Here is a 25,278-nt window from a genome sequence, read left to right as displayed (position 1 = left end):
CAAAAAAAAAACACAGTCACACAGCCCGACACTTCCGGGTCAACACTAATCCGTGCTCAGTGTGTTGTCATTTAATTTGCTAGCGGTACATCTGTGATTAAAGAAAACTCGAGAATCCGGTCCCCTGATCACTAAAGAGACAACATGGCGACCACCATCAGCACTCAGCGGGGACAGGTACGTGATGGGTTTGGTGTTAATTCAGTTCGTTGACAGCTAAGGCGGAACTAGCTGAAGGTAGTATAACAACGTCTTTGGTAGTTAACTAACTTCAGTCATTAAACAACTAAATACAGTTGCACACAGCGGCCTACAACTCTGACATTATCACCTTTAGTCAGTGAAGACATTCACAACAGCGACATTTATATATACCGAGCTAATGTTAGGTGCGGTTAGCTAACAGTCTGCGGATTTAACGTCTGTAACCCGCTGCAGCAGCTCATGCTCGGGTTAAGCTGCTGTAGCGGTTTATTGACATGAGGTAATGGGTCTGAGTCACAGTGATGGCTATAAATTCAATAATAATGGTAAATGATCTTGTTATAAAAGGTATAGATCTACCTACCGCCTGTCAGTTAAGGAGTACAGTAGGTAGCTTCAGAGGTGGGTCGAGTAGTCTAAATAACAATTAATTATTAACTACCAAGAGCAAATACGTCAGTAGAAGAAAGAGTGGTCATTGAGTCAGAGCAGTGGTTTTAAAACTTTTGCACATCAAGGACCGTAGACTGACACTAAGTAGACCATGGACCCCCATCTGATAAAGATTTTTGTTTTCAAGTGTTTGAAACCAATGAACAAAGTAGTCATATGTTCTGTCATTGTGTTACTTATAAATGCAATTATTGTAAAAATAAGTTATTATTATTTCCTGTTTTGCTGGGGACCCCTAGAAACCCCCTCAAGGACCGATGGGGTCTCCAGACCCAACTTTGAGAACCACTGGGTCAGGCCTTGTTTTAACATCTGTCTCAGGTGATCTGATCATAATTGGACAGCTCTAAGTACAGGTGTGAACGCACCTAAGACACATTGAAGGTGCGTTTGAGATGCGAGTAGATAAGAGTACAGAGGTATCTACTGGGCAAACAACTCGAGGAGTGAGTAACTCATTAAGACACACCACTATTGTTTCTCTGCTTTTATAGTTGATGCATGTTACTGACATCATTTCACAGATGGTCTTACTCTGGTGACGGTGTGGAAGTGAACATACACCTGTATTTATTTGCCCTATGTAATAAAATGTCATGTCATCATCTGTTGATGCTACTACATTAGCCCCAGTCTGGATCTCTGAAATGTGATTCCAAAACTGACTATTGACTATTACATTATTATACTCTATTAAATATACCAAAATTACATTATATGTAAAAGGCTTTTTGCTTTTTATAATATATCTGATATACATGGACCATGTTTATTATGTCAAAAAGTTAGGAAGAGTTTCCACATGTCATAACATCTAACATCTAACGTCTAACGTCTAATGTCTGTCATTCATCCAGGTCTCTCCAATCCAGTGAAGACTATAAACTCACAGAAGTGGCCACATAGATAATGATGTGTTTCATCATGAAATGCTAAATGAATATAAGTGTGTTCACTTCTTTACTTTTATCTGCAGTTTCATCACAGTTTAAATGAAAAATCTGTCTTTATAATGTGTGCGAGTAATTTTTACATTCATACACTTCGACCTCTTCACTAGTATCTCCTTATTTTTTCTGTACAGAATGAACATGCGACTTTGCATATATTTGCTTGGTTTTTGATAATCCATAGTTTTTGATGTTATTCCTACTGAAGCAATAAGTGATCACTTAGAGCTAATAAAAATAATGTATAGCTATAGCTACTAAGAATTGCATCTAATTTGACATCAGCTGGTTGTCACCATCTGCCTCTGACCTGATGTAACCAGGCTTTACACTGAGCTGAGCTTACATCGCAACCACAGCCTGACATCAGACGTTTTCTCCTTTGATAAAATAATCCAAACTCAAATGAGCTCTTTGAGTTGACTCCTCTCTCTGTTCAAAAATGGTCTCTGATGTCAGATAGATCATTCTCCAGCTTTCCACTAACTCCTGTCGATGACCTTTGACCTCCCATTGCTCTGTGAGCGTTGTTGGTCTGGTGCTCACTGACAGCCAATGTTGTCTGTTTCTGATGTTCATTCAGGCTCTTGTTCAGAATGTTTGCTGTTTCACTGATGTTGTGTTCACCACAACTGTCACATGTCCTGTCTTTAGGGTGAACAAGCTGAGATCTTCATGTGTTGAGTGGTTTGAATTAAACATGGACTCTTTATGACCTGAAGACTCTGGGTAGATGTTCTGATAGTACAGCCATGTAACAGCTGAGCTATGCTTGAAGAGGTCTAGTTTGTATGCTGTGTCATCTGACAGTTGAAGGTGGAGTGAAAAGCCAGCTGTCATGAAGAGATAATTCTTTAAATATGGGGATGTTGATTTACCGTTTCGGACCTTCTCTCCTTGACATTTATAGTGATGCACTTGTTTGTACAAGTGACAACTGACAGAAATAGTTGTGTAATGAATGAAACGGGAGTGCTTGAGAGAGGAGTTCAAACGGTGCTTACTCTCTTACCTCCACACACCAGCCCATCAGTGGTGAAGTGGGTGTAATTGTTGGATTTGGAAAGTTAATGTAGACTCTAATTCAAACATCAGAAACATGGGCGGAGGGGCTGTCTGAAGCTGTTCAATCGTCAAACAGGCAGGACGTTGAAATGCCTCTGATGGTCCCCAGTGAGTTATCAGTGTCTGTCCTGGTCTGAAATCATCAGATCCAATATTACTATTTTGTGTACAGGAAGTGAAGGGAGGAAATAAAAACTGTAAAATCAAAAGTCCCAAACCCATAAATACTCACAGCATGAGTGACATGAGTTAATCAATAAGAGAGGTTGTGGACTGACTTGTTATAGCATCTAGTGATCCTGTGAAAGTCTAACATTCAGTTAATACACCCGAATGTGTTAACTTTAACGTGTCTCTTTACAATGTGAGTCTGAATCCCTGTATGTGCTCTATGTGTGTGTGTGTGTTCAGGTGTATATCGGGGAGCTTCCTCAGGACTTCCTGCGGATCACTCCCACCCAGCAGCAGCAGCAGGTGCAGCTGGACGCCCAGGCAGCCAGGCAGCTGCAGTACGGAGGCTCAATAGGCACCGTGGGGCGACTCAGCATCACGGTGGTCCAGGTAAACACAGATTAGTTTTTGCTATTAGAAATACAACTGGATCAATCTCATCTGAATATTTGTATCAATATAGACAAGTTGGTATTTGTACTTTATAGGTATAGACGTATATTATGAATGACTGAAGTTCTTTATGTTTTTTAGATCGTGATCGTATTCATCCATTTTGTTCCTTCATCAGTCTACACTCCCATACTGACAAAGTGAAAAACAGAATTCTGGATATTTTTGCAAATGTACTGAAAAGAAAAAAAAATTAAATATCACATTGACATAAATATTCACACACTTTGCTGTGACACTTGAAATTTAGCTCAGGTTCCTCCGTTTCTCTCAATCACCTGTGAGAAGTTTCTACACATTGATTGGAGTCCACCTGTGGTAAATTCAGCTGACTGGACATGATTAGGAAAGGCACACACCTGTCTATAAACAGCAAGCTCTCACAGATGACGATGCAGATTAGAGCAGAAACGAAACCATGAAGAGGAAGGAACCTCCTGCAGAGCTCAGCGCTCATTCAAAAGGGTTGAATCAAGGGCAACTTGGTTTTAGATACTTGATCCAACCCTTCTATCAGAGAAGGGTTGGATGACCTGGATGACTGTGTCTGTCCATTGACAGCAGACAAAGCAGACAACTTGAATCTATTGCCTAAGCGACGCCACCTGTTTGATTTGTCTGTACAGGCCAAGCTGGCTAAAAACTATGGTATGACACGGATGGATCCGTACTGTAGGATCCGACTGGGCTACGCAGTCTACGAAACACCAACGGCTCACAACGGAGCCAAGAACCCGCGGTGGAACAAGGTGATCCAGTGCACAGTGCCTCCTGGGGTGGACTCCTTCTATCTGGAGATCTTCGATGAGGTGAGGAGGTGGAGGTGGTCACAGAGGTTGCAGAGTTGTGGATTATCTGAACTGATAAATACAGTACACAACAACAATATCACAAAAATTTTGAATTATTCCAAAGTGTTAGGTAGGCGGTGTAGGATGTTTAATCTTATGTATAATTACAAACAGGTTAGACGACACTGAAAATACGGGCCGCAGAGTGTAACCTCACTGCAACAATAGTGTGTCCACCTGTGATCACCAGTTAGGAGGAACAAGTACAAACCAGATAGTGAGACTTTTTAAAGATATAAGAGGGTGCAAGAGCATCAATAGGAGGTACAGGAAGAGCCATGCCACCAATAGCAGAAGGTGCAGTGTCTGTCCTTGAAAATGACATCATGCACAATTAGGTATTTATACAACTTCACATTGAAAAACAGTTGTGCTAGTGCTTCTGATTTTGGGACAAGGATTAAATGTGGAATAGATGTGGGAACTGGTATTTCAGTGACTGATCAGATAGTGTGTTGACCTCTATCATGTGCGGCATGCAAGACGAAAACCATGGCTCGTTAAACAGCAAAAAAAAAAAACAAAACAAGAAAAGAAACCAAATGAATGTTGGCTTCACATTGTTTGGTCAGAGGAAACCAAGTTAGGTTTGTTTGGATCAGATGGGGTCCAGCATGTCTGGTGTGGACCTGACCAGGACTACCACAGCACTGACCATGAAACATGGAGGTTGGAGTTTACTGATGGCGCTGCATGGATGCAAAAGGTGTAGGGGAGATGACATTTATAGATGACACTGAATGCTAGTCTGCAAGGACTTGATACACCCTGATCTCCTTGGATTGGATCATTCCTCACTCCTGGCTTGATCTAAAAATCTACCCAGTTTGTCATTATGAGTAAAAGATGCCACAGAGCTGTTAAAGCTGACACCTGGTCCAGCTCTGCTGCCGTCACAAACTTTGCTTTGCAAGCAGTTCCACTGTTGCAGCAGGTTTATCTTGGATTGTGTGACTTTTAGTGGCAGCTGAGGTCTTTCCTTCAGCCAAAGTAACTAGAATGAAATTAAACCACATCAACACTATAAACCAGACAACAAAGGGTTAAAAATGGTCTTAAATGACAGAGCAATAGCCCCATGAAAATCGTGTGTGTGTGTGTGTGTGTGTGTGTGTGTGTGTGTGTGTGTGTGTGTGTGTGTGTGTGTGTGTGTGTGTGTGTGTGTGTGTGTGTGTGTGTGTGTGTGTGTGTGTGTGTCAGAATCAGAATCGCCTTTATTGTCATTATACATAGTACAACGAAATTTGAGCGCTGCTCCCTTGGTGCAAACAATGGTAATTAAATAAAATAAAATAAATAAAATAAATAAAAACCTAAAGAGAGCACAAAATTAAAAATAAAGGAGGTATGAAAAGGCAGGTAATATGTACAGATATTTACACATGGTAAGAGTGTGTGTGTGTGTGTGTGTGTGTGTGTGTGTGTGTTTTCTGACGAGCACGTAGCTTCTTGTCTGTTTAACTGTCGTTGCTGATGTGCCTTCCAGAGAGCGTTCTCCATGGACGACAGGATAGCGTGGACACATGTGACCATCCCTGAAGGCCTGAGGGAGGGCAGAGTGGTGGATGAGTGGTTCAGCCTCAGTGGCAGGCAGGGCGATGACAAAGAGGGCATGATCAACCTGGTGATGTCGTTTGCTGTGAGTACACCTGCAGACACCTGATCAGACAGATTGAAAAGCGTTTGATATGATACTGATATAGATTTAGGTTTTTTCTGTTTACTGCACTTTGCAGGACTTTCACTGGTAAACAAATGATTCATTATTATTTTAAAGAATCCTTACTTTACTCTTAGTGCCTACAAATTTAGCACAGTGCTGCACATTGTATGTTGCTCCTGGGTTCACTTAAAGACGTTCATGAGAAACTCCACACAGGATCTGGTTTGGAGGAAAAGCTACTTTCTTCTGCACTGGCCTCTGTGGATTAAAAAAGGCAGAAGTGTGTTCAGCAGCTGAGACCTGAGCTGTGTGTGGGAAGGTTGATCGGAGGTCAGGGGAAGCTGACGTCCTTTAGTTAAACAAAACTGTTTATCTTCTTCTGCCTTCCTGGTTTTTGTTTGTGCCATTTCTGGTTTTGTGTCCTACCTCCTGACCACAGTACACACAGACTGAAGTAAACACAAGTGAAGATGCTCGGTCCTGATCAGTTCACATTCATCTATACATTTCTCAGACTCAGGTGCAAGTGTTCACATTTATGTCATGTGACCTGACAACACCACAGCCTCTGCAGATATTGGAGTCAAAAAACATATTTGATTTAAATTATGGTGTAAACAAACCTACCACTAGTTTACTTGGTGGTGTAGCAGTTGGTTGGCTGTGTCTCAGGAAGCAGAGCAGGTCGTCAAACTAGCTCCTCTTGTCCTTAAACAACCACTGAACCCCCAGTGGCTTCCAGCTGACAGGCCAGCGGCTGTCATGGCCACTCTGCCACCGTCAGTGTGTGAGTGTTTGTGTGAAACAACTGGGAGGCAAATTGTAAAGAGCAGTGTTGAAGTAAAAAAGGAATCTATGAGTGTTGTCCATTTTCTCTGAAGTGCAGGCTGTTATTTGTAGTCAGGTGCAGCGGTATCTCACCTGATTGAGTGTATAGCTTTTATCAAGGCTGACGTCTTACTGCAGAGACCCTAGTTTGAATCTGGCCCCGGCCCTCTGCTGTATGTCATCACCTCCTCTCGCCTGTTTTTCCTGTCACTGTCAAAATAAAATAAAGGCAGAAATGTCAAAAAATATATCTTAAATGTATCTATGTTCTGTTGACTGAGAAGCTGATTAAACATGAATTAACATCAACATCTCACTCAACAAATAAAAAAATATATTTTATTTCTACACAATGAGTCCATGTGATGGGAAACTGGGCTGATGTTGTTTGTACATGATTTCCCTTTTAAGAAAACAAAGTATAATATTTCACCATGTTCAACTGTCCTGTGGAACAGCACAGAGGCTTTCAGTTTGCACTGTTTATGCCAGGACCCCCTGGCTGCACACTTTTTCCTTTGCTGCCCTCTGCTGGAGGGTGGATGTTACCTCCAGGCTGTAGAGTGCAGAGGGCGCAGGGTTAGAGTCAGATACCAACTGGTAAAACACATTGAGCAGAAGGATGAAGCTCTTCATCTCCTCTCTGTGTCTTTGTGCCAGTCATTACCAGCAGGGATGATGACTCAGCCTGTGGTCCTAATGCCCTCTGTGTATCAGCAAGGAGTAGGATACGTGCCCATTGCAGGTCAGACACACACACACACACACACACACACATAGACAACCATGTTAATTTCCAAACCTTTGATTTGCTACATTGAAGCTGACTCTGCAGTGTGTGTCCTGTGTTGTTAGGAGTGCCTACAGTCTACAACCAGGGTATGGTCCCCATGGCAATGCCAGCAGCCATGCCAGCTGTTGGGGGCCAGGGGCCAGTGTGCAGTGAGGAGGACCTGAAGGCTCTGCAGGACATGTTCCCCAACCTGGACAAGGAAGTGGTTCGCACTGTGCTGGATGCACAGCAGGGCAACAAGGATGCTGCCATCAACTCCCTGCTGCAGATGGCTGAGGAGCTCTAACTACAGAACACAAGCTCACAGTGGACATCCCAACACACACACACACACACACACACACAAACACACAGTGTGGCTGTGACTGGAGCCATATCTGAGCTCCCACCAGCTCCAGCAGCTGGTAGCCACAGACATCAGCTTCCCTTCCCTTTATTGACTTTGGCCTAACAGTACATGAAGCGTGGGCTTTCTCTGCTAACACACAGCTGTCTGCCACTGGATCCTCAGAGCATCGCAACACCTGTGTCCACCTTTGGTTTGAATTGTCACTGGTTGAAGATGAAATCAATAGCGGATTTATTTTAAGTCATGACAGAATTATTAGATAGAGGCTCAAACAAAATATTCAGTTGACGGTAGTGTGACTTGATGGGTAAAATCATTTATTATTTCAGTGTTACAATCTCTCAGTGTAACCATGGTAACCCAGTCTGTAGTCCCTCAGTCATCCCAGTTTGATTTGCACAGTTTGAGCTGCAGAGTCTCGTTCAGCCCACCTTCTGTTGATGTTGTTGTTAGGGTGGACAACCTGTCTGTAGTAACCTGCAGTGAACTGCTTCTGTTTCTTATGTAGCTGTAAAATGTTAAATCTGAATCTGATAAATTATTATGGAAGTATTTAATTCTATAGAAATCTACACAGTGCCGAGAGAACTGAGAACAAATGACCGGAGGGGTTTGAGGTTTAGAAGAATATAACCACTGAACTCAGTCATCTCTCAGAGCGATAACACGATTCCTTTGTAAAGTTTCGATGTAACTCATTTGTAAAGTGAAGTGAGGATGACAAGCTGAGTTGATGTTATAAAGTAAAATCCTGTGGAGTCACTTTTTTAATGAAGTGTAAAGATGTAGTGTGAGCACGATGAGAATGATGTCACTTTTCTGATGAAATCCAGATGTTTTGAAGCTCAGCAGGATGTTTGTAGCTTTTGAGATCAAACATTTCCATCCAGGTAAACTGAAGACCCGAACAGAGTCATTCAGTCCATTTTTAATTCACTACATATTCTAAAATGACAGTGACCAGACTTTCATGAAGTGTTCATGGTCCCCAGAAGCAGACTCCTGCCTTTACTGTAGTGCCGCCATGAAGTTAAAACTTGTACATGAGGATGACAAATTGGTTGAGCTCTGGCATGCTTTATAGTTGTCTGTGCTGTACAGCAGCTTGTAACACCATGAGCTTAAACTGTCGAGTCTTGTTGTTTTTCAGCCACAGTGTATGTGTTGTAGTTAAAGTTTTCTGTTGCCACTTGAAGGTTTCAAGGTCTTGTTGTAGATGTGCTGTCTGCCAAAGGTTCATTTAAGATTTGTTGTCTCCTTGTGACTTTTCACTTCTGGTTCCTTAAAACGTCAGTCATTTTACTGTGTCATGTGATTCTGTTATCTTCAGTTCATTTTGGTCTTAAATTTGATTTGCATATTTAAAAATGTAAATTTATTCAATTTCAGGCATGAACTATAGAAACTATTGAAAACACATCCAACCAGAATGTACACATATTACAGTCAACATAATACATAATGTTAACTGATGGTTGTCCCACAGCACGACCTCTCAGACACTGTTAGACTTAAATTTGTGCCGTCCATTTCGCTATTTGCTCAGAATGTACAGATTCAAAGGGTTTTTGGTTTGTGTTGTGTGTTAATATTCATCATCAGGGATCAAAAAGAAACTCAAGTCAAGTGTTCATGTTGCAGAAATATCATTTTAATAATTACCATCCAAGAAATCCAAAGAAAAAGAAGTTTACATCACAGTAACATGTGACAGTGAAGAAGAAGAAGAACAAAAGCACATGCTGGGCTATAAATAATAAAACCTGACAAGAGGAAGAACATCTAAGGTTAAGCATAGTGTTTATAAGGGGTCAGTCCAGTGTTAGACAGTCGGTAGCTGATCAGCGTCTCCTGCGGCGTTGTGGTTTGGGCGTCCCCGTCACACACTCTGTTTTGCTGCAGCTGCATGTCTGCACCTCCATGTAGCTGTGCTGCACCTTGGAGCCGTTGGAGCAGGTCAGTTCCACCTGCTTCTGACTGGTGGAGGCCTCCTGGCAACACTCACACTGGTGCAGCATCGTGTTAGTGGCTGCAGAATATCTGCATGAACACACACACACACACACATGACAGTTCAGTCAAGAGTTAGTTAAACATGAAGGGTTCTGCATTTTAGTTTTAAGATCATTAGTTTAGTTTATATTGTGCTCACATGGTGGTTTGTACCAGTTTGTTGTCCACACAACACAATAACATACAAACAAACAAATACTACAATAGACAGCACTCAAAAGGGATGAAAGAAAACACCAGCAAGCTGCATGCAAAATAATATACATAAAAATAAAAAAAATTTAAAAATCTGATAAGACCCACATATCATTTAGTGGTGGAATTGCATAAGTAATGAACTATTTAGAACAGTGGTTATTTTTACAGGCAGGAATTCACTTTACACTTGCTGCTGTAGGTTGCAAAAAGAATTCAAATCTGTGACTCTGCTGAAGTTTGAACAGATTTTAACTGTCCTTCTCTGTTAGACCGTGAAACCAGCAAATACAGGAAAAACACAGACTCAGTAGAAGTCATAAAATAACTGGCTCATCTAGCAAGGAGGATACAACTTTAAAAAACAGACAATTATTCACATTGGTGTTAATTTTGTCATGTTTAGATTTAGTCTTAGACCATGTTAGTTTTAGACATATTTAGTCAACCGCATTCTTTTTATTTTTAGTGAGTTTGTAGTTGACTAAAACTGGACATTTTAGTCTTATTCAAAGAAACATTAAATATTTTAGTCTTTTTTTAATCATCACATTATTTTACAAGAACAATTCAATCTAGTTTTAGTCAAGACCAAAAATTAGCATTTCAGACCAAATTCAGCAAAAAAAAAGGAAAATTAATAGAAGCAGTTTTGTAGGCCTCAAATTGTGTTATACAGTAAGTGATTTTAATAGGTCATACACTACCATTTCAATTTGTAAAGAAAATGTTTAGAACCTCTCTGCAAACACAACAGGTTGGTACTGAACAGCTGTGTACTGGTCAACAGACTGTGTTGAATCACTTGTGCTGTGTCACATACTGACCAGTAGATGTCAGAATTAGACATTAAACTGCATGGACACATTAAAAACTGACAAGACCTGACTATCAAACGTGTGGACTAACTGGATTATTGTGTGTGCTTCAGCATGGAAGCAAAAATCAAATTGCCCAGATCTGACCCAGTGCTGTAAAACAGACCATGTCCTATGGAACAACAGGCCAGTACCAGTACCGATCCAGTCTTCAAATCAGGACAGGGAAGGAATGTTGATTATTTTGTAGAAGTTCCCATCAGCCTGACCCCCATCAATTTTGATTCTGCTGACTGACTGTCAGGTCCAAATGACACCGCCCACTCCTCAAAGTTTACAACCTGTACCCAGGCAGCGCATTAAAGTGCGCACAGTAGCTAGATCTTGGCTGACACGGTTGGTGGTGTGTTCATGGGTGCCGCAAATCATTGGGAAGATATCTCAGGTGCACAGGAAGAGAAACGTGCAGCCGTTCAAAGACCATTTAGATGATGTCAGTGTTTGAAAAAAAAAGTCTTCATAACATCTCAAAAGTTGTTTGAGTATTTCTGTGGAAGCTCAGCATTCATTGTTAAATGATGTTTTATTCTCTCATTAGGCCCTGCAGTGGGTTATACATCATAAATCTACCCCTGTTGAAAATTCACTCTCTAAGAGCGTTTGCTGATTAAGCAGAAAATCACTGGACTCACATGGACGAGCTTCCACAGTGTCCGTAGCAGGATGTCATATTGACGGGCTGTGCGCTCTTACAGCCATTCACCTCGATGACTGTCGGCTTACTCTGGACCTCACACACACTGCGGATCTTGCCTGGAACACACAGCAGCTGTTAGGCTCTAACAATAACACATGATACACAGCTCTGTCCTCCTAAGTCGACTTTACATCTTTAACACATGTTTATGATTTCAGGTTTAGTTATTGTTTAAATACTTTGACTCCATCAACTTACAGGTTTTGCAACATCCATTTGCATCAGTTGTCTCGGTGCCCTGGAGGAAGAAGACATGTTGTCATGTTGTGTGTTAGATACAGGCAGTATGTGTAGTGAGGGGGTGAGGCAGCGGAGGGGGGGTTTATCAGCTGTAGACGTTTAATAAACTCACAGGTTCACAGTCCAAGGGGTTAAAGGGAGGACAACTGGTCTTGGTCTCCTTGGTAACATGCTGTCCGTTGATATTCTCACAGGTGTACTGCACACACTTGTCATCAGGGGGTATATAGGTGTCGTTGACCTGTACCAACAGGAAATAAGTCACATGTTCAACAAAGAGCTGATCATTTATCCCTTTTGTCTCATATACAAACACAACTTCATGTTGTAATGTTTTCATCAACGTTTCTGGAGAAGAGAAAGAACAAGAGCTAACACCATCAAATGTGATGAAGGTGATATTAAAAGGTACCGATGTTGAATGCTTAATGTTTTTAACAATGTAAACAACTTTCATGTTTTTAAACAACTTATTTCTAACTTTGAAATAATTCAAATAATTTTTCTGTTTCTCTTTGTCTTACTTTTGTTAACCTACATTTTCAACTGGTAAAAGGAGCTACATAACATCCCTTCTCTTGGCTGTTATAAATGTGAGGTAACACACATACTGTTTACTAACCTCAATGATATGCGTGGTGTTGTCGCGTGTAGTGAAAATACAGCTCGTCTGAACACAGGTTCCACAGCACTTGTCATGTACGGTCTGATATTCATAACCCTGAAAGAAAGACAGAGAGAAAGGGGAGGGGTAAGAGGAAAGAAAAAGAAATTAACTCTTGGCTCTGTAAGAAAATGTTTTGTGTGTGTTTAAACCATGTTAAGCTCCTTTTTGTATTTTATTTTATGGTGCCCACTGATGGAACTTTCTGAAAAGCTGTAACATGATTCTGGGATTTTCTTACATTATTTTAAGGTATATGGGTATATGTCACTGTGCTGGACAGTGCAACACCTCATTATTTTATTAGTTTGGGTAACCGTGCAGTGGGCTGCAAGCTCTGTTGTAATCCTGTCTAAAACTTAGAGGAAATCCCAACCTGCAACCTTGTACATCTGAATTATTGAAACAGGAACTGAAAAAGCCTGGTGAGGTACTGGATGAACATCATGACGTAACTAGTCAGGATGAGAACTCACAACAAGTTAATGCCACAAGGTTACATAAACCCACCTGACCCTGGCCAACCCTGAGAAGCTACTGCTGGGTAATGGAAGAAAGAGTCGGAAGGAAATCCTCAGACTAGATAATCTTCATTCCCTGCAGAACTACAACATGCATTAGCTTGTACTGGTTCCACCCCATAAAGTGTACCCCTGAAGTCCAGGTCTGCTCTAGTGGGAGTGAAGCTTTTGTGTGGTAATGAACTTACTTTGGAGCAGGTAGTGTTGCAGACAATAGGTTTGCAGATAATCATGTTCAGCTTTGTGATGGGGTCCATATTGGAGCCACAGTGACACTCCTGGCAGGGCTCAGGTTTGACGGACCCCTCTTGTGTAGTTCCCAGTGTTGCCTCCTCCTCTTCTGATGGTGCTAGTGTTGCTCCGGATGATTGCTCTGTTCCTGATGGTGCTTGTAATGGTGATTTTGATGGTTCCTCCAGTGGTGGTTCTGATGGTGTTTCTGGTGTTGGTATCTTGGCACCAGGCTATGAAATACACAGTGATCAATGCTTTACTCTCAGACATCAGTTCAGTATTGAATCAGTACAAATTAACCAACAAGTGTAAAGGTTTTTGTAACTGTAATAAAAATTTTTGACCCACTGGTAAAACAAATGTTTATCCTGGTGACTGACAGCAGGTCACACTGCACTTCACTGCACCTCATGTTTATTATTGTTTATTATTGTTGTTATTTAGTTTTGTTGGGGCCACAAAGAGCTGAGCTGAAGAAATATGTGGTCGGTTATGAGCATTGAGAACAACAGCTGGACCTCACTTCATAAATGAGAAACAGGCTCTACTTGGATCAATCAGGGAAAATGAAGACACACGTACAGGTTACCATGGTCACCAAATGATCTTGCATAACAGAAGAAGTGAAGTTTACTCAGAAAGCACCTTTTGTAGTGGTCTTGGTGTGGTTGTTTACTCCACGCCAGAAGGTAAATGAGTTCACAGCAAAACAAACAAACAAAACCAACATGCCAGTTAGTTTGAACCTGACCAAACATTTAAAAAGCTCCCTGAAGCTGCACTGGGGGCTGTTTGTGCTCTTATTCACACTTACTACAGTGGGTGTAGTTCAGATGAGTTATGGTGTGAACATTGACATTTATTGCACAGGAGCAAATACACGGTCACATCCAGGTAACTGTGACACTGTGATATAGAAAGTCTGTGACAGGTAAGTGATCAATCCGGCAACTGTCAAGAAAACCATCTCCTCTATCATTTGTAATCATGGTAACAAATATGCACATTAATGTGTTTGTGAAAAAGGATTTTGAGATGTTATTTGACAGCAGCTATCATTCTTCTCCCTGTTTGTCATATTTCATGTCAGATAAGAATAAATATAAATAAAGTCCAGTTTAAGTCTCAACAATGGAATATATATATATATATATATATATATATATATATATATATATATCAGTGCTTTCTGGATACTTTCCAGACCCTGTTAGTCCTCACCTCTCCACCTGTGGCCCCCTACTGCTTTTTACCTGGCCCTGCTCCTCTCAACATACCTGTCCCCTTGTTCCCTCTTTTAACCCCACAGTAGAAATAGCAGTTACTCCCCTACAGTCTGCTGAGTTTGGACTGTGTGCTTACCTTGTATTCATTGTTTTCATAGACACACACACCTTTAGGAACTGTAAGGACAAAAAAAAAAGAGACACTAGTTTATTAGATTTAGTGACATAGAAGTGTGGTTAATCTATCTCTGTATACATATGTATATAACATGTAATCCTTTGGTGAGACAATAAAAAGCATGGTCCCCCAAAATTTTTGTTTTGAACATTCATTACAATGAATTGTTTCAGATTTAACCCTAACAACAAAAGCTGAAGAGTTATTAAAACTTAAACCTTTCCTCTTCTCAAGACTAAATCACTGGACTGATGCATGTTTCTTTTTACTGGCACTGCCTCTCCATAAACAGGGCATGCATCAAGCTACATGCTACTGATATTCGAAACATTTTCCTTCTGCTTTTGCGTTTTAAAATAAATACAGGAAGAATCCACCCATCACTAATTTCTGTTTACTTCTCTTGGTTTCAGCTGCTGTGGAGTTCTTTAACAATAAACCTCATACAGACTCACCATGGTATGTTTCTTTAGTACAGTTCTGCATCACATACTGCACACCAGCAGATGACAATATGTTGATAGACTAGAGTCACTTACCGCACTTGTAGGATTTGCAGCAAGTGCCGTTGGTGCTGCTGAGTTGGAAGCCCAGCTGGCAGGTCATGGGAGTAGGACACAGGTTTACGTTGCATTCTGTTGGGACAGAAGTGAAGACTTACCTTTGATAACAATAACTTTAACAAACAAAACAGTTTAGATGATTCGGAGTGAGTTCACTTTCAGAAAGGCCCTGGTCACACTGACACATAGAAACTGTCCAGTATAACCACAGTGTAACCACACACACACCAGAAACGGACAACTCACCACCGTAACAACCTCATGCATTAGCTATTGTTGTTGTAAATATGTAATTTTTTGTATCTATATATTTAGTACATTATTATACTGTTATTATTTATCGTTCTAAATATTTGTTATTGCAGTTTCTGCAGCTTTCCTGTTCTCTGCACTGCCACTTTGCTGCTGTAACATTGTGAATTTCCCCATTGTGGGACTAATAAAAGTGATCTTATCTTATCTTATCTTATCTTATCTTATCTTATCTTATCACACTGAAACAGGTAGAGATTAAATGTGTTATGTTAATGAGAGGCCACCCAGATTAATCCTGTTTAAATCAGAGATAATGAATTACTGTTGAGAGGCAAGCCTTGGAATATTCTCATTTGTCCAGGTCATAGTATCTCAAAGGAGTTTTAAATCGAAAAGCAACTGGACTTGGTTATTTGTCTAGGAAGACGTTTCACCTCTCATCCAAGCAGCAAAGTGGCAGTGGCCACAGTTTCGATTTAAAACTCCTTTGAGATGTTGAGAGGCAAGACAGTTATATCTCCCCACTGATTTCAAATGTCCGCTCTGCATTAACAAGGTAATTGAGCAAAAAGCAGAGGATGTTCAGTGTGATGAGAGACAAAACTAAAACCACTGGCTACTAGACGGCTACTGTATTCTTTCGATCTAAAACATGTTTGTTTTTTTTTTTTACTTCCAGCAGCCAGCACCAATGTTATGTATAATTTTCAAACAACACTGGTACAGTCCTGCAGTTACTGCAGCTGTTTGCTTTTTCTGCCTGTCCTTAATCCTGCTGTGAGAGGGATTTTTTAATTCATTTTTACATACATCAACAATATAAATATGACACTGCATGAGAGAATAAACATGTATGTTATGAATACAGTGGAAGGTTCTCGCTTAAAAATGGGTGAAAACAGTGAAAGAGTAAAGTAAAACCCAATCTTTACCCGGTGTTAACATGCATATGTCATTCAATATCACCTGAATAATGACACTGCTCATCTGATTATTCATGAGAGTTCTCACTCTCTCTGCTCTGAATACATTGTGATTGGGTTTCAAAAGACAAATTAGTCTGCAACTTGTCAACAAACATTGTGGGTGAAGTGAAGTGATGCATCTGTATGGACACATATTTTTTCTTAGCAGAGGCTTGTCTGTAGCTTTTTGACAGACATACAGGTAGGTCACCTGTCAACTTGTCAGGAGGACTTTTAGGAATAAATCTTCATTTTGGGAAATATCTAGAGGCAGAAATTTCAAATCCCATAGCTGATTGTTTTGTTCAGTTCAAGGATCTGTAGTCACTGACTGTAGCCGGGTTTCCATCACAGTTTTACGCAAAATAGAAGCGATTTTCTACGAGTCTACAAAACACAATTGCAAATGGTCTGTGTTTCCATTGAATGATGCTATGTGAATAAAGCTGGGTTTTCTCCTCTCGTGATATTGTTCCAATTAAACATGAAGATGGATTTCCAGCGGTCTACCTCTTGGTTGGAACTGGCTCTCTGGGAATGATACAGAAAGTGCCATGACTTGAATGCAAATGAAGTGTTTCCATTTTCATTTTGTAAAGTATTGCTTTGTCTAAGAGTTTTTTTTTAATGTGTTTCCATTACCCGTTTCTCAGTTTGCTATTTCAAATTGTGTATTAAGCAAGTTAATGGAAACGCACCTTGTGTAGCTCACTCAATTTTTTCCTTTCTCATAAAGCTGTGATGTTACTGAGCTGACTCTGACTGTCTTCACTGTGGTAGTAAGTTCAGTTTGCTTCTGCTCTAAACTGTCCAGAACAAACCAGGCTTGTATGAGCAGTGTTTGTATCTCAGCAGCCACCTAACATACTGTGACATACTGGCTAATCACAACTGAGCTGACAAGGGTCTTTTACTCACCAGAGAGGGGAGCTTCAGTGCAGAAAGCTACTGATCCAAAGTTCAAAAATACACCTAGGGACACCTCTGAAGCTCACTCATTTACACACTGTATCATGTGTGTTTAATCCTACACAAACAGAGAAATGTATTTCCCAAAATGTGGTGGCTGAGATGAGACCACCTCCAGATGTCGCCTGGCAAATCCAATAGCATTCAGATTGCAGTGTGCATTTACAGCTGCATTAGACTGTGTGGAGATTATGTATGCAGATGCTGACCACATGTTAATATCAGGTGGAGATTGGGTATAAGGTGAAAAGAAATCCTGAAGATTAATCTTCATCAGAGGCAGGTTTTACTGCCACCCTCTGTCACTTTGTTCCTTCAATAAAGTGACACAATCGGATCGTCTAATTCTGAGACACCACTACTGACCACATGACTGTGTTGTGCAGCAGCTGTCTGTCTTGTTGACCAGCTGCTGGCCAGGCTCGGTGCAGTTGGGGCTTGGTACCGTCGGGCACTTGATGGGCTCACATCTGATGCTCATGGAGTCCTTGTCACAGAAACAGGTGTTGCAGCCACTTTCCCACGTGTCACCAGGCTGGTAAAGAGAAAGGAAGTAGTTCAGACACACAGCTTGTGCTTTGCTGGTGTATGTGTATGTATGTTTTTATGAATTCTCACCTGTTTGGGTTTTCCATCAGGTCCAACACAATCTAAAATACAAATAAAAGCAAGCATTTGTAGAGTTGTAGGTCTGCCAGCTGATACTTTTGTGAAAAATATTCACAAAAATTATTCACATATTCAAGTTTTGTTTTTTTTTTTGTAGGAGCTCCTCTTACCGCAAGAAAGAACACAAGTGTCATAGACTGTGTTGAATAAGGTGGTGCCAGGAGGACAGAAGCAGCCCTCCTTAGTGGAGTTTGTGGATGTGTTGCTGTCAGTCTGGTACTTCTTGTTGTATCTGATGTCAGAAATAAAAAAATGTGTTATTGCAGAGGTGAGCAGACTAGAAATGTTTTTAAAGATGTCAAACAAGAGCAGAAACCTTCACTGATGATGAACTCTCTAAGGTCTTAATAGTTATTTGTAGTATATCTTCAAGAGTGCAATTAAGTCTGTCTCACATTATATCAAAATCTGATTGACATTAATCATTTTATAATTTAGTGCTTCAATAACAACCTAAATGTGAGCACATAAATCAGGTGAGTGGTGTATAAATGTTAAGATACCTAAAAAAAACCAAAAAACACAGTAAACTTCACCTGTCGTTGCATGTAGACTCCACAGAGGGGCCACAAGCCATGTACACTTTGTTGCTTGGACACTTGTGCTCTGTAAGATGGAGATATGCTTATACACACATTCTTCAGAACTCCACACAACAGCTGTGTCATTGTATGCTACTGATTATTTCTCTCACCACACAGCCCATTAGTAGCATTCCTCCAGTTGATACAGATTCCTTCACTAGCGCACTGAGTGGCGTAGGCCTCCAGGCTGGAGCAGGTGTTATTGTTACAACTGTCTTTTACACAAGATGTCACAAATGGTCCTGGGTGTATGATTTCGTGGCACGGTTCAAATACACTAGAGGGAACAAACACAAGCCAGGACAGTACATCAGGAAAAATGATCAGAGGACATAAACATCATCTAATCCATCTAAATTTCAGGAGCAGTCTCTGTGTGCTGCTGTCGTTATTCATGCTAAAAGACTCCTATGTAAGATGGCAAACTGTGGAGAGATATTGCCAGTTTATCACAGGGCTGATATATCGAGACAGACAATCATTCACACTCACATTCACACCTACTGCCAATTTAGAGCCACCAGTTAACCTGCATGTCTTTGGACTCTGGGAGGAAGCTGGAGCACTAGGAAGAAACCACGCAGGTACAAGCCCATGCAACCTCCACACAGTTATTTCTAAAGACAGATTCAATCCTCCCGGATGTGGATGATACCAGTCTTACTCAAATCTGTGGCGAGATGTTCTGCCATTCTTCACAGATAATTATTCTCAGCTGCTCTTTGTTGGAGGGGTTTTGTTTCTTTACTTTCCACTTTAAAAAACTCTTTTATTGGGTTCAAGTCAGGGGACATATTTGACTGGGTCAGCATCAAACTCTGTGTGTGTGTGATTCTTGCAGTGTGTTTGGGATCATTGTCATGTTGGAAAATTCCTCTCCTGTCAAGCTTCTTGAGACTGAGAGGCATCTTTTAATTCAGTATTTGGGTAAACAAGCTTGTATTCATAGTGTCATCTATAAATGCGATCTCTCCTACATCTTTTGCATCAATGAACCCCCATATCCACACACCACAATATTTCACAGTCAGCACTGTGCCATCACTGGCCTGCTCCACACCAAATGCGCTGGACCCCATCTGATCCCAATAAATTCATTTGCTGCCAATATTTGTCAAGGACTTCATGCAATATTTGGTTTCCCTCACCTGTTGGTTAGAAGATCACAGATAGCAGGTTTGCAAGCAGACGGTGTTGTTGAATATTGTGCTTCTGAGGTGGTCCTGGTTGCTGTAGTTGTAGTTGTAGTTGGTGGGGTTGTGGGGGTGACACAGGGTGTACCTGGGACATGCCACTCTCCTGCAGAGACTGAGCAGCTTTCCACCTGTCCGTTAGGAGAACGGCAGTCGTTCTTCTTCGAGTTGTCACAGGTTCCTGGAAAAAGAGAGGCAGCAGGATGAAGGCAGCGCACTCAGCCTCATGCAAGAACGAGCCACACCAGCAGATCTTTTTCAGTTTCTCTAAGGTATTAGCAAAATTTGTGAGTGGTCTAGACCTCGTTAGTCACCTAAAAAAAAACACAAAGTTAATATTCTAATAGACAGATTGTCATGATCATGGAAATTTACTTTATTTACATATTGTGACTCAGCAACTACAGTTCAGAATTATTGAAAAATTCCTCAGGTCTCTGCACAATATCATCACCTGCTACAGTGTAACATCACTTTTCACAGGCTTTGACGTTCTGTCGTCTAACATCTCTGTCACTGTCGACCCCTTGACAGACTCGACCATTTTGCTTTAGAAAGACATTGTTTAGCATCTAATGTCATGAAGGATAAACCACTCTGTCTTTATGTCTGTCACAGTGCAGAGCAGTGCAACGAAGTGGTTTTCTACTATGACCACATTGTTGATTAACTTGTCATATTTTCATCTGTTGATTTCTAACAGATTTAAAGTGCCACACTATTAAATTCTCTTTTTTAACCCTTGCAGGCTGCATTATGTGTCAATTTTTGGAGAGTTGATTATGCTAATGATCAAATCCTCACCAACCAGTGGTGCTCATCAGGCTGAAACAAATTATTTATGTCACGTTTTTGCAGTGAAGTAACCCCTGAAAATCCATCTTTTTGTTAGTGTAAATTGCATAAATTTGCATATTCAAATGAAAAAGCTTCTAACAGAAGAACTGTAAAGCTAAAATTAATTTATGCCACTTGAAAGGTAGTATATTATAGTTTCTGAAAATTTGCTCGTTTAGCACAAGACTAAAACCCAACCTAAACTACAACAGCTCAAACATGGTATTTTCCTGTATTTCTTTTTCCTCACCTAAAAAAAAGTCATATTTGATAACAATAACTAGGACATAATTTATGCAAGAATGAAAATGAAGATCATCACATCCCTGCTACATCTTGTCAAAAAAACCTGTGTGAAATTTCAGGCTTAAGAAAGTTTGGTGAATCAGATGGGGTACAAACAAACCTCAAACCTCGAAGAAAAAGTACAAGAAATTAGAATATGTAAATGTTCATACTTGATGCTTTTTGTTTCTTTTTAACGATGGGCATCAAGTTATGATGTCGACTTGACTTGGATTCAAACTTTAGCTATGCTATCTACAGTACACACATATTTTATCCTGTTTTTTTTATTATTCAATTATGCAGGGATGTCCTGATCATTTGGGTTGTACCAACTCTGTGAATTGTGGTATCGACTATGCTAATGGATTAAATTCAGAAGTGTTATAGTGCAAACTATCCTGAGTGCAGCCTTGCAGTGGCGGTGTAGTGCAGCAGGTGCAGCTCTCACTGACATGTTTTTAATTTCTTTCTTCCCAAAATTTGGCCTGTGACTAGGTTAAGGTAAAGATCAGAAAATGTTGGTGTAACTCACCACACTGTCCCTCAGTGTTACCCCCAAAGAGGGAATAGGGAAGGTTAATGCTGAATGTGGAGCCGGTGTAGCTCACTTTTGTCTCTATCTCTGGTATCTCCAGTGTGATCCGCATATCTGTGCTAGTGAGGTGCAGCACAGAATTGCTGTAGGCGGGATAGATTCGTTTCTGATTCACATACACCTGCAGGACAAGGATACTACACATTAGAAAAGACTCTGAACCAAGCACAGCAACATTTCTAACAACACTTTGACAGATTAACCATTAAGTCACAGCTCTAAAAATAATTTATGAACAATTAATGAAGTGAGATACTGACTTTAAAATACCAAACGTCTGATAATTTGAATTGTTGCTTACCACATTAACTGTTGTTCCTGAAGTCTTCAACTGAGTAAAATCTACCTCGTAGGATTTGTATGTAACATTGAGAGCCTGGGGGCAGAATGTGCTGTCTGATGGATCACAGTCATGGTTATTTACTATAATAGACAAATTATATTTCGTAATAATCTCTTTGACCAGGTAGTAAGTGCAATTCTTGCTGAAACTGTATGAATTTCCATCAAATGTCATGTAGTGTGATCCACCCCAGACATTGCACACACCTGCAGGAGAAGAACCATGTATGAAAATTACAAGTAGGAACTGGAACAGGCAGAAAACACCAAGATCACTATGTTTAGTAGCGCTTATTATCTACTATAGAATCTGTACTATAGAATGTCAGGTGATGGACCAAGATCAATGAAAACTGCAGCACACATTTTCTTAGTAAATCTAGTTCACTGTAAAGTACAACTGTTACTACAGTACTACTGTCTTGAGAGCGCATTGCCACAGGATTCTCTGCTGCAAATAATAGTAAAAAAAAATGAGTAACCTGTGTTGAAAGGTTAGATTTTCAGCTTACATTGACATTCGTAGTGGAAGCAGCATCCGTCTTCATCAACAACCTTGACAGCTTTGTGTCCATTGGTACAGATGGGTTGTTGCACTGTGGGACAGGGAGTCTGTGTATCTGTGACCTTGCCATTATTGCACATAGCTGTGGTGCAGTTGTCAACTTTCCAGGTCTCTCCATTCTGGGTGGGGATTGTGAAGCAGTAAGTTATATAGTAAAGTGTAGGTGTGTTATACAGTTAAGTGTAATTCAACAGATTTTTTGAGATGAAGGGCTCTACTTTTGTGAACTGCTGCTGGGCTGGCTTAGTGCACCTGTGGCCCCCTTGGATATGGGGCAGTATCAGAAAAACTTATCATACATTATAGGTGGGCGTGTTAGAGGCTGTGGCAATTGTGGCCAATCATATTATATATAGGTACTTTCACTCACTTTTAACCCCTTTTCGCAGGATTTGTTGACAGTTTGAGAAACCATGAAGAGTTTCAAACATGACTAGAAGCTAAAATATACTCATTGTGATAATTATCCATACAATAACCATTTGCAGTCAAATGCCACCATAGTAGTGTTATATATAAACTGAAAATAGGATTTAAAATGTGCTTAAGCATGCTTCTTTTTTTGCTAGGATTATCTTTAATGTTTAAAATGGTTAGATTTGACTGGTTTACTTGCAAAAATAACTAATGACAGTCTAGGAGTAAAATAGTTGCCTGTTTATTTCTCACACTGATCCTGTTGATGTTCCACAAATAAACTCATGAGGATGTCTAAAATAACATTTTAAATTAAGGTACTTTTGTTTCTGGGAAGACCACTTAAAAAATCTCTAACACATCATGTTGGTCTTCACAGCCACACATCTGTCTGTTCTGTAACTGAAAACATGAAGCTCTGGGGACATCCAGTGGTCAAATCTGTACAATTCAACTCCCGTCCAAGGGACAATTTTTCAACATCATGGTGCTGGTTTATGGTACGCCACTGATTTGGCATTTCCATACTCTCTACCATGCCTCTCCTCCCCTTGGGATGCATGGTAAAGCACCAAGTTACTAGACTGGCACAGTCAAGGAAACAACCACATCACCATGTGATTCAGGAAACGCCACTTTGCTGTTGTGGTGCTGGTGTGGTGCATTCTGCACAGTGCACAAAGACCAAAATAGAGCCCACAGAGTCCTAAGCTTAAAAGGTCACCTGAGATGTGTTCATGGACACAAAGTAGCTACTGATGAAATACAATGCTTAAAGTCTTTTGGAAATACAATCATGAATCGAAACATATTTTATATATGTCATACCTTTCTTGGTGGATCCACACCATTACAGTCCAGGGTTGTTGTAGATGGGGTTGTTGATGTAGAGGGAGTCGAGGTAGGAATAGTTGTGGTGGGAGGAACTGAATTTGAACCTATGGCCTTTGTAGTGGTGATTAACACAGTAGTAGTAGCAGGACGGGCCGTTGTGCTGGGTATCATTGTGGTACATAAACTGGAGTTAATGTCAATTATACAAGATGCATTGCAAAGCGCAACGAAACACCAACCCAAGCCATCAGTGACATTGTACACCAAGTCCCCTGTAGAAAACAGAGTGGATATAAAAGTTTAGTGCACAAAATTAAAGGAATACTGATTCACAAACAAATGTATTTAATAAGAGACAGCATAATGTACCACTTCCGAGGGAACAGAGAGTAATGATCAGATAATCATGAAGTAATGAGAAAGTACTTAAGTAACTATTTAATATGACAAGTCATTTCTTGGTGCAGAGAAAGATTAATTAACAATTAAGATATAGGCTCTGTTCAGGCCTGGTATTAATATGCATCCTCAGTGATTTGATCACAAGTGGTCAGCTCTGAGTTTGTCTGTTCATACGAGGAATCAATCAAGGAACCAAGTGTGAATTCTCCACTAAACACTCAGTAATCATTAAATAACTGGAAATGATATGATGTACCACTTGAGGGTGTACAAACAAAGTAACTGATGATTAAAAAATGTGTCAATAATATGGTTCCACAACCTATGGTGAAAGAGGTCAGTATGTTACTCCGCAGATATCTATAAATTGATTATTAACCAGTTTTAAAGTAATTTAATGTAATTTAAAGTAATTTATGTAGGAAATGGAAAACACACTGGATGAAAAATTGTTTGTACAATTGTACAAATGATCATGCATAAAAAGACAGCTGAATTTCTGACTCAAGTAGAAAAAGGATGGAAAAAAAAGGACTTTTATTCTGAAAAACCAATCCAACCAAATCATTGCACTTCCGATGCTAAGTACCAATGAAAATAGAAACATGCATGTGAAAATGAAATTGGAGAACCACCTACCGGGATGATATGAAGTTCCATTCATAATACAGGAACATAATGTTGGAGATGTGGTAAACTGTGAAAGAGTAGAAACAACTGTGGTTCTTGTTGGTTGGGCAGTGGTTGAACCAGTCGTGTAAACTGTTGCGGTGTAAGCAGTTGCGGTGGGTGGAAGTGTCTGAGTTATTGGGCCAATAGAAGATGTAGCTTTCACTGTTGTTCCTGTAGTTGCACTTGAACTAAAAATGGTTGTGTTTTCAACAGAGGGTCTTGTTACAACAGTCGATGTTGCTTCGGGCGATCCTGTGATTACATTAACTGTAGTTTTAAGACTTGCTGTTGTAATCACTGGCAATGAAGTTGTAGTTTCAACAACAGCTGTCGTGGAGGTGGTCACCGGGCTGGTGGTGACTGTAGGTGGTTTTGTTGTCTCAGCACTAATTGTTGTTTCTTCTGATGATGTTGTTTCTGCTGGTTTGGGTGTTGTTCCCTTAGTTGTTGTTAAAGGTGCTTTAGTGGTGGTGGTACTAACAGATGGTTTTGATGTCACAAC

General features: G+C 40.3%; 3 protein-coding genes across 3 annotated transcripts in view; 1 reads left to right on the top strand and 2 right to left on the bottom strand.

Moving 5' to 3' along the window:
* The first annotated feature begins 9 nt into the window (after nucleotides 1–9).
* Nucleotides 10–9,079, top strand: tollip (toll interacting protein). Its single transcript, XM_071489397.1, has 6 exons — nucleotides 10–177; nucleotides 3,084–3,233; nucleotides 3,923–4,105; nucleotides 5,634–5,786; nucleotides 7,299–7,383; nucleotides 7,494–9,079. The coding sequence occupies exons 1-6, from the start codon at nucleotides 145–147 to the stop codon at nucleotides 7,715–7,717; spliced, it is 828 nt and encodes a 275-aa protein (XP_071345498.1). The 5' UTR covers nucleotides 10–144; the 3' UTR covers nucleotides 7,718–9,079.
* A 330-nt stretch (nucleotides 9,080–9,409) lies between these two features.
* The window catches only part of LOC139628022 (mucin-5AC-like), a 117,364-nt gene continuing 101,495 nt past the window's right edge, over nucleotides 9,410–25,278 (bottom strand). The window contains exons 44-53 of the mRNA XM_071489329.1: nucleotides 17,997–18,028; nucleotides 17,745–17,913; nucleotides 15,166–15,261; nucleotides 14,585–14,625; nucleotides 13,177–13,452; nucleotides 12,426–12,524; nucleotides 11,916–12,044; nucleotides 11,762–11,801; nucleotides 11,499–11,619; nucleotides 9,410–9,820 (exon numbers count right to left, since the gene is read on the bottom strand). Coding sequence (XP_071345430.1) covers nucleotides 9,622–9,820; nucleotides 11,499–11,619; nucleotides 11,762–11,801; nucleotides 11,916–12,044; nucleotides 12,426–12,524; nucleotides 13,177–13,452; nucleotides 14,585–14,625; nucleotides 15,166–15,261; nucleotides 17,745–17,913; nucleotides 17,997–18,028 — 1,202 coding nt within the window. The 3' untranslated portion in view covers nucleotides 9,410–9,621. The remainder of the gene's footprint in view (nucleotides 9,821–11,498; nucleotides 11,620–11,761; nucleotides 11,802–11,915; nucleotides 12,045–12,425; nucleotides 12,525–13,176; nucleotides 13,453–14,584; nucleotides 14,626–15,165; nucleotides 15,262–17,744; nucleotides 17,914–17,996; nucleotides 18,029–25,278) is intronic.
* LOC139627452 (mucin-5AC-like) overlaps nucleotides 18,580–25,278 on the bottom strand; it is a 41,341-nt gene continuing 34,642 nt past the window's right edge. Inside the window, exons 36-42 of the mRNA XM_071488217.1 lie at nucleotides 23,697–23,974; nucleotides 22,399–22,570; nucleotides 21,846–21,940; nucleotides 21,482–21,665; nucleotides 19,780–20,005; nucleotides 18,742–18,908; nucleotides 18,580–18,653 (exon numbers count right to left, since the gene is read on the bottom strand). Coding sequence (XP_071344318.1) covers nucleotides 18,580–18,653; nucleotides 18,742–18,908; nucleotides 19,780–20,005; nucleotides 21,482–21,665; nucleotides 21,846–21,940; nucleotides 22,399–22,570; nucleotides 23,697–23,974 — 1,196 coding nt within the window. The remainder of the gene's footprint in view (nucleotides 18,654–18,741; nucleotides 18,909–19,779; nucleotides 20,006–21,481; nucleotides 21,666–21,845; nucleotides 21,941–22,398; nucleotides 22,571–23,696; nucleotides 23,975–25,278) is intronic.

The sequence above is a fragment of the Trachinotus anak genome, unplaced genomic scaffold (assembly GCF_046630095.1).
Source record: "Trachinotus anak isolate AG129_WGS33_773 ecotype Australia unplaced genomic scaffold, CSIRO_AGI_Tana_v1 ptg000011l, whole genome shotgun sequence".
In the NCBI taxonomy this organism is placed as follows: Eukaryota; Metazoa; Chordata; class Actinopteri; order Carangiformes; family Carangidae; genus Trachinotus; species Trachinotus anak.
This window is presented reverse-complemented; position numbering and strand designations above follow the sequence as displayed.

Coding starts and splice junctions, on each gene's coding strand:
- tollip (XM_071489397.1), top strand. CDS start 145: ATGGCGACCACCATCAGCACTCAGCGGGGACAG. Junction 4,106..5,633: donor ATCTGGAGATCTTCGATGAG/GTGAGGAGGTGG, acceptor TGTGCCTTCCAG/AGAGCGTTCTCCATGGACGA. Junction 5,787..7,298: donor ACCTGGTGATGTCGTTTGCT/GTGAGTACACCT, acceptor TCTTTGTGCCAG/TCATTACCAGCAGGGATGAT.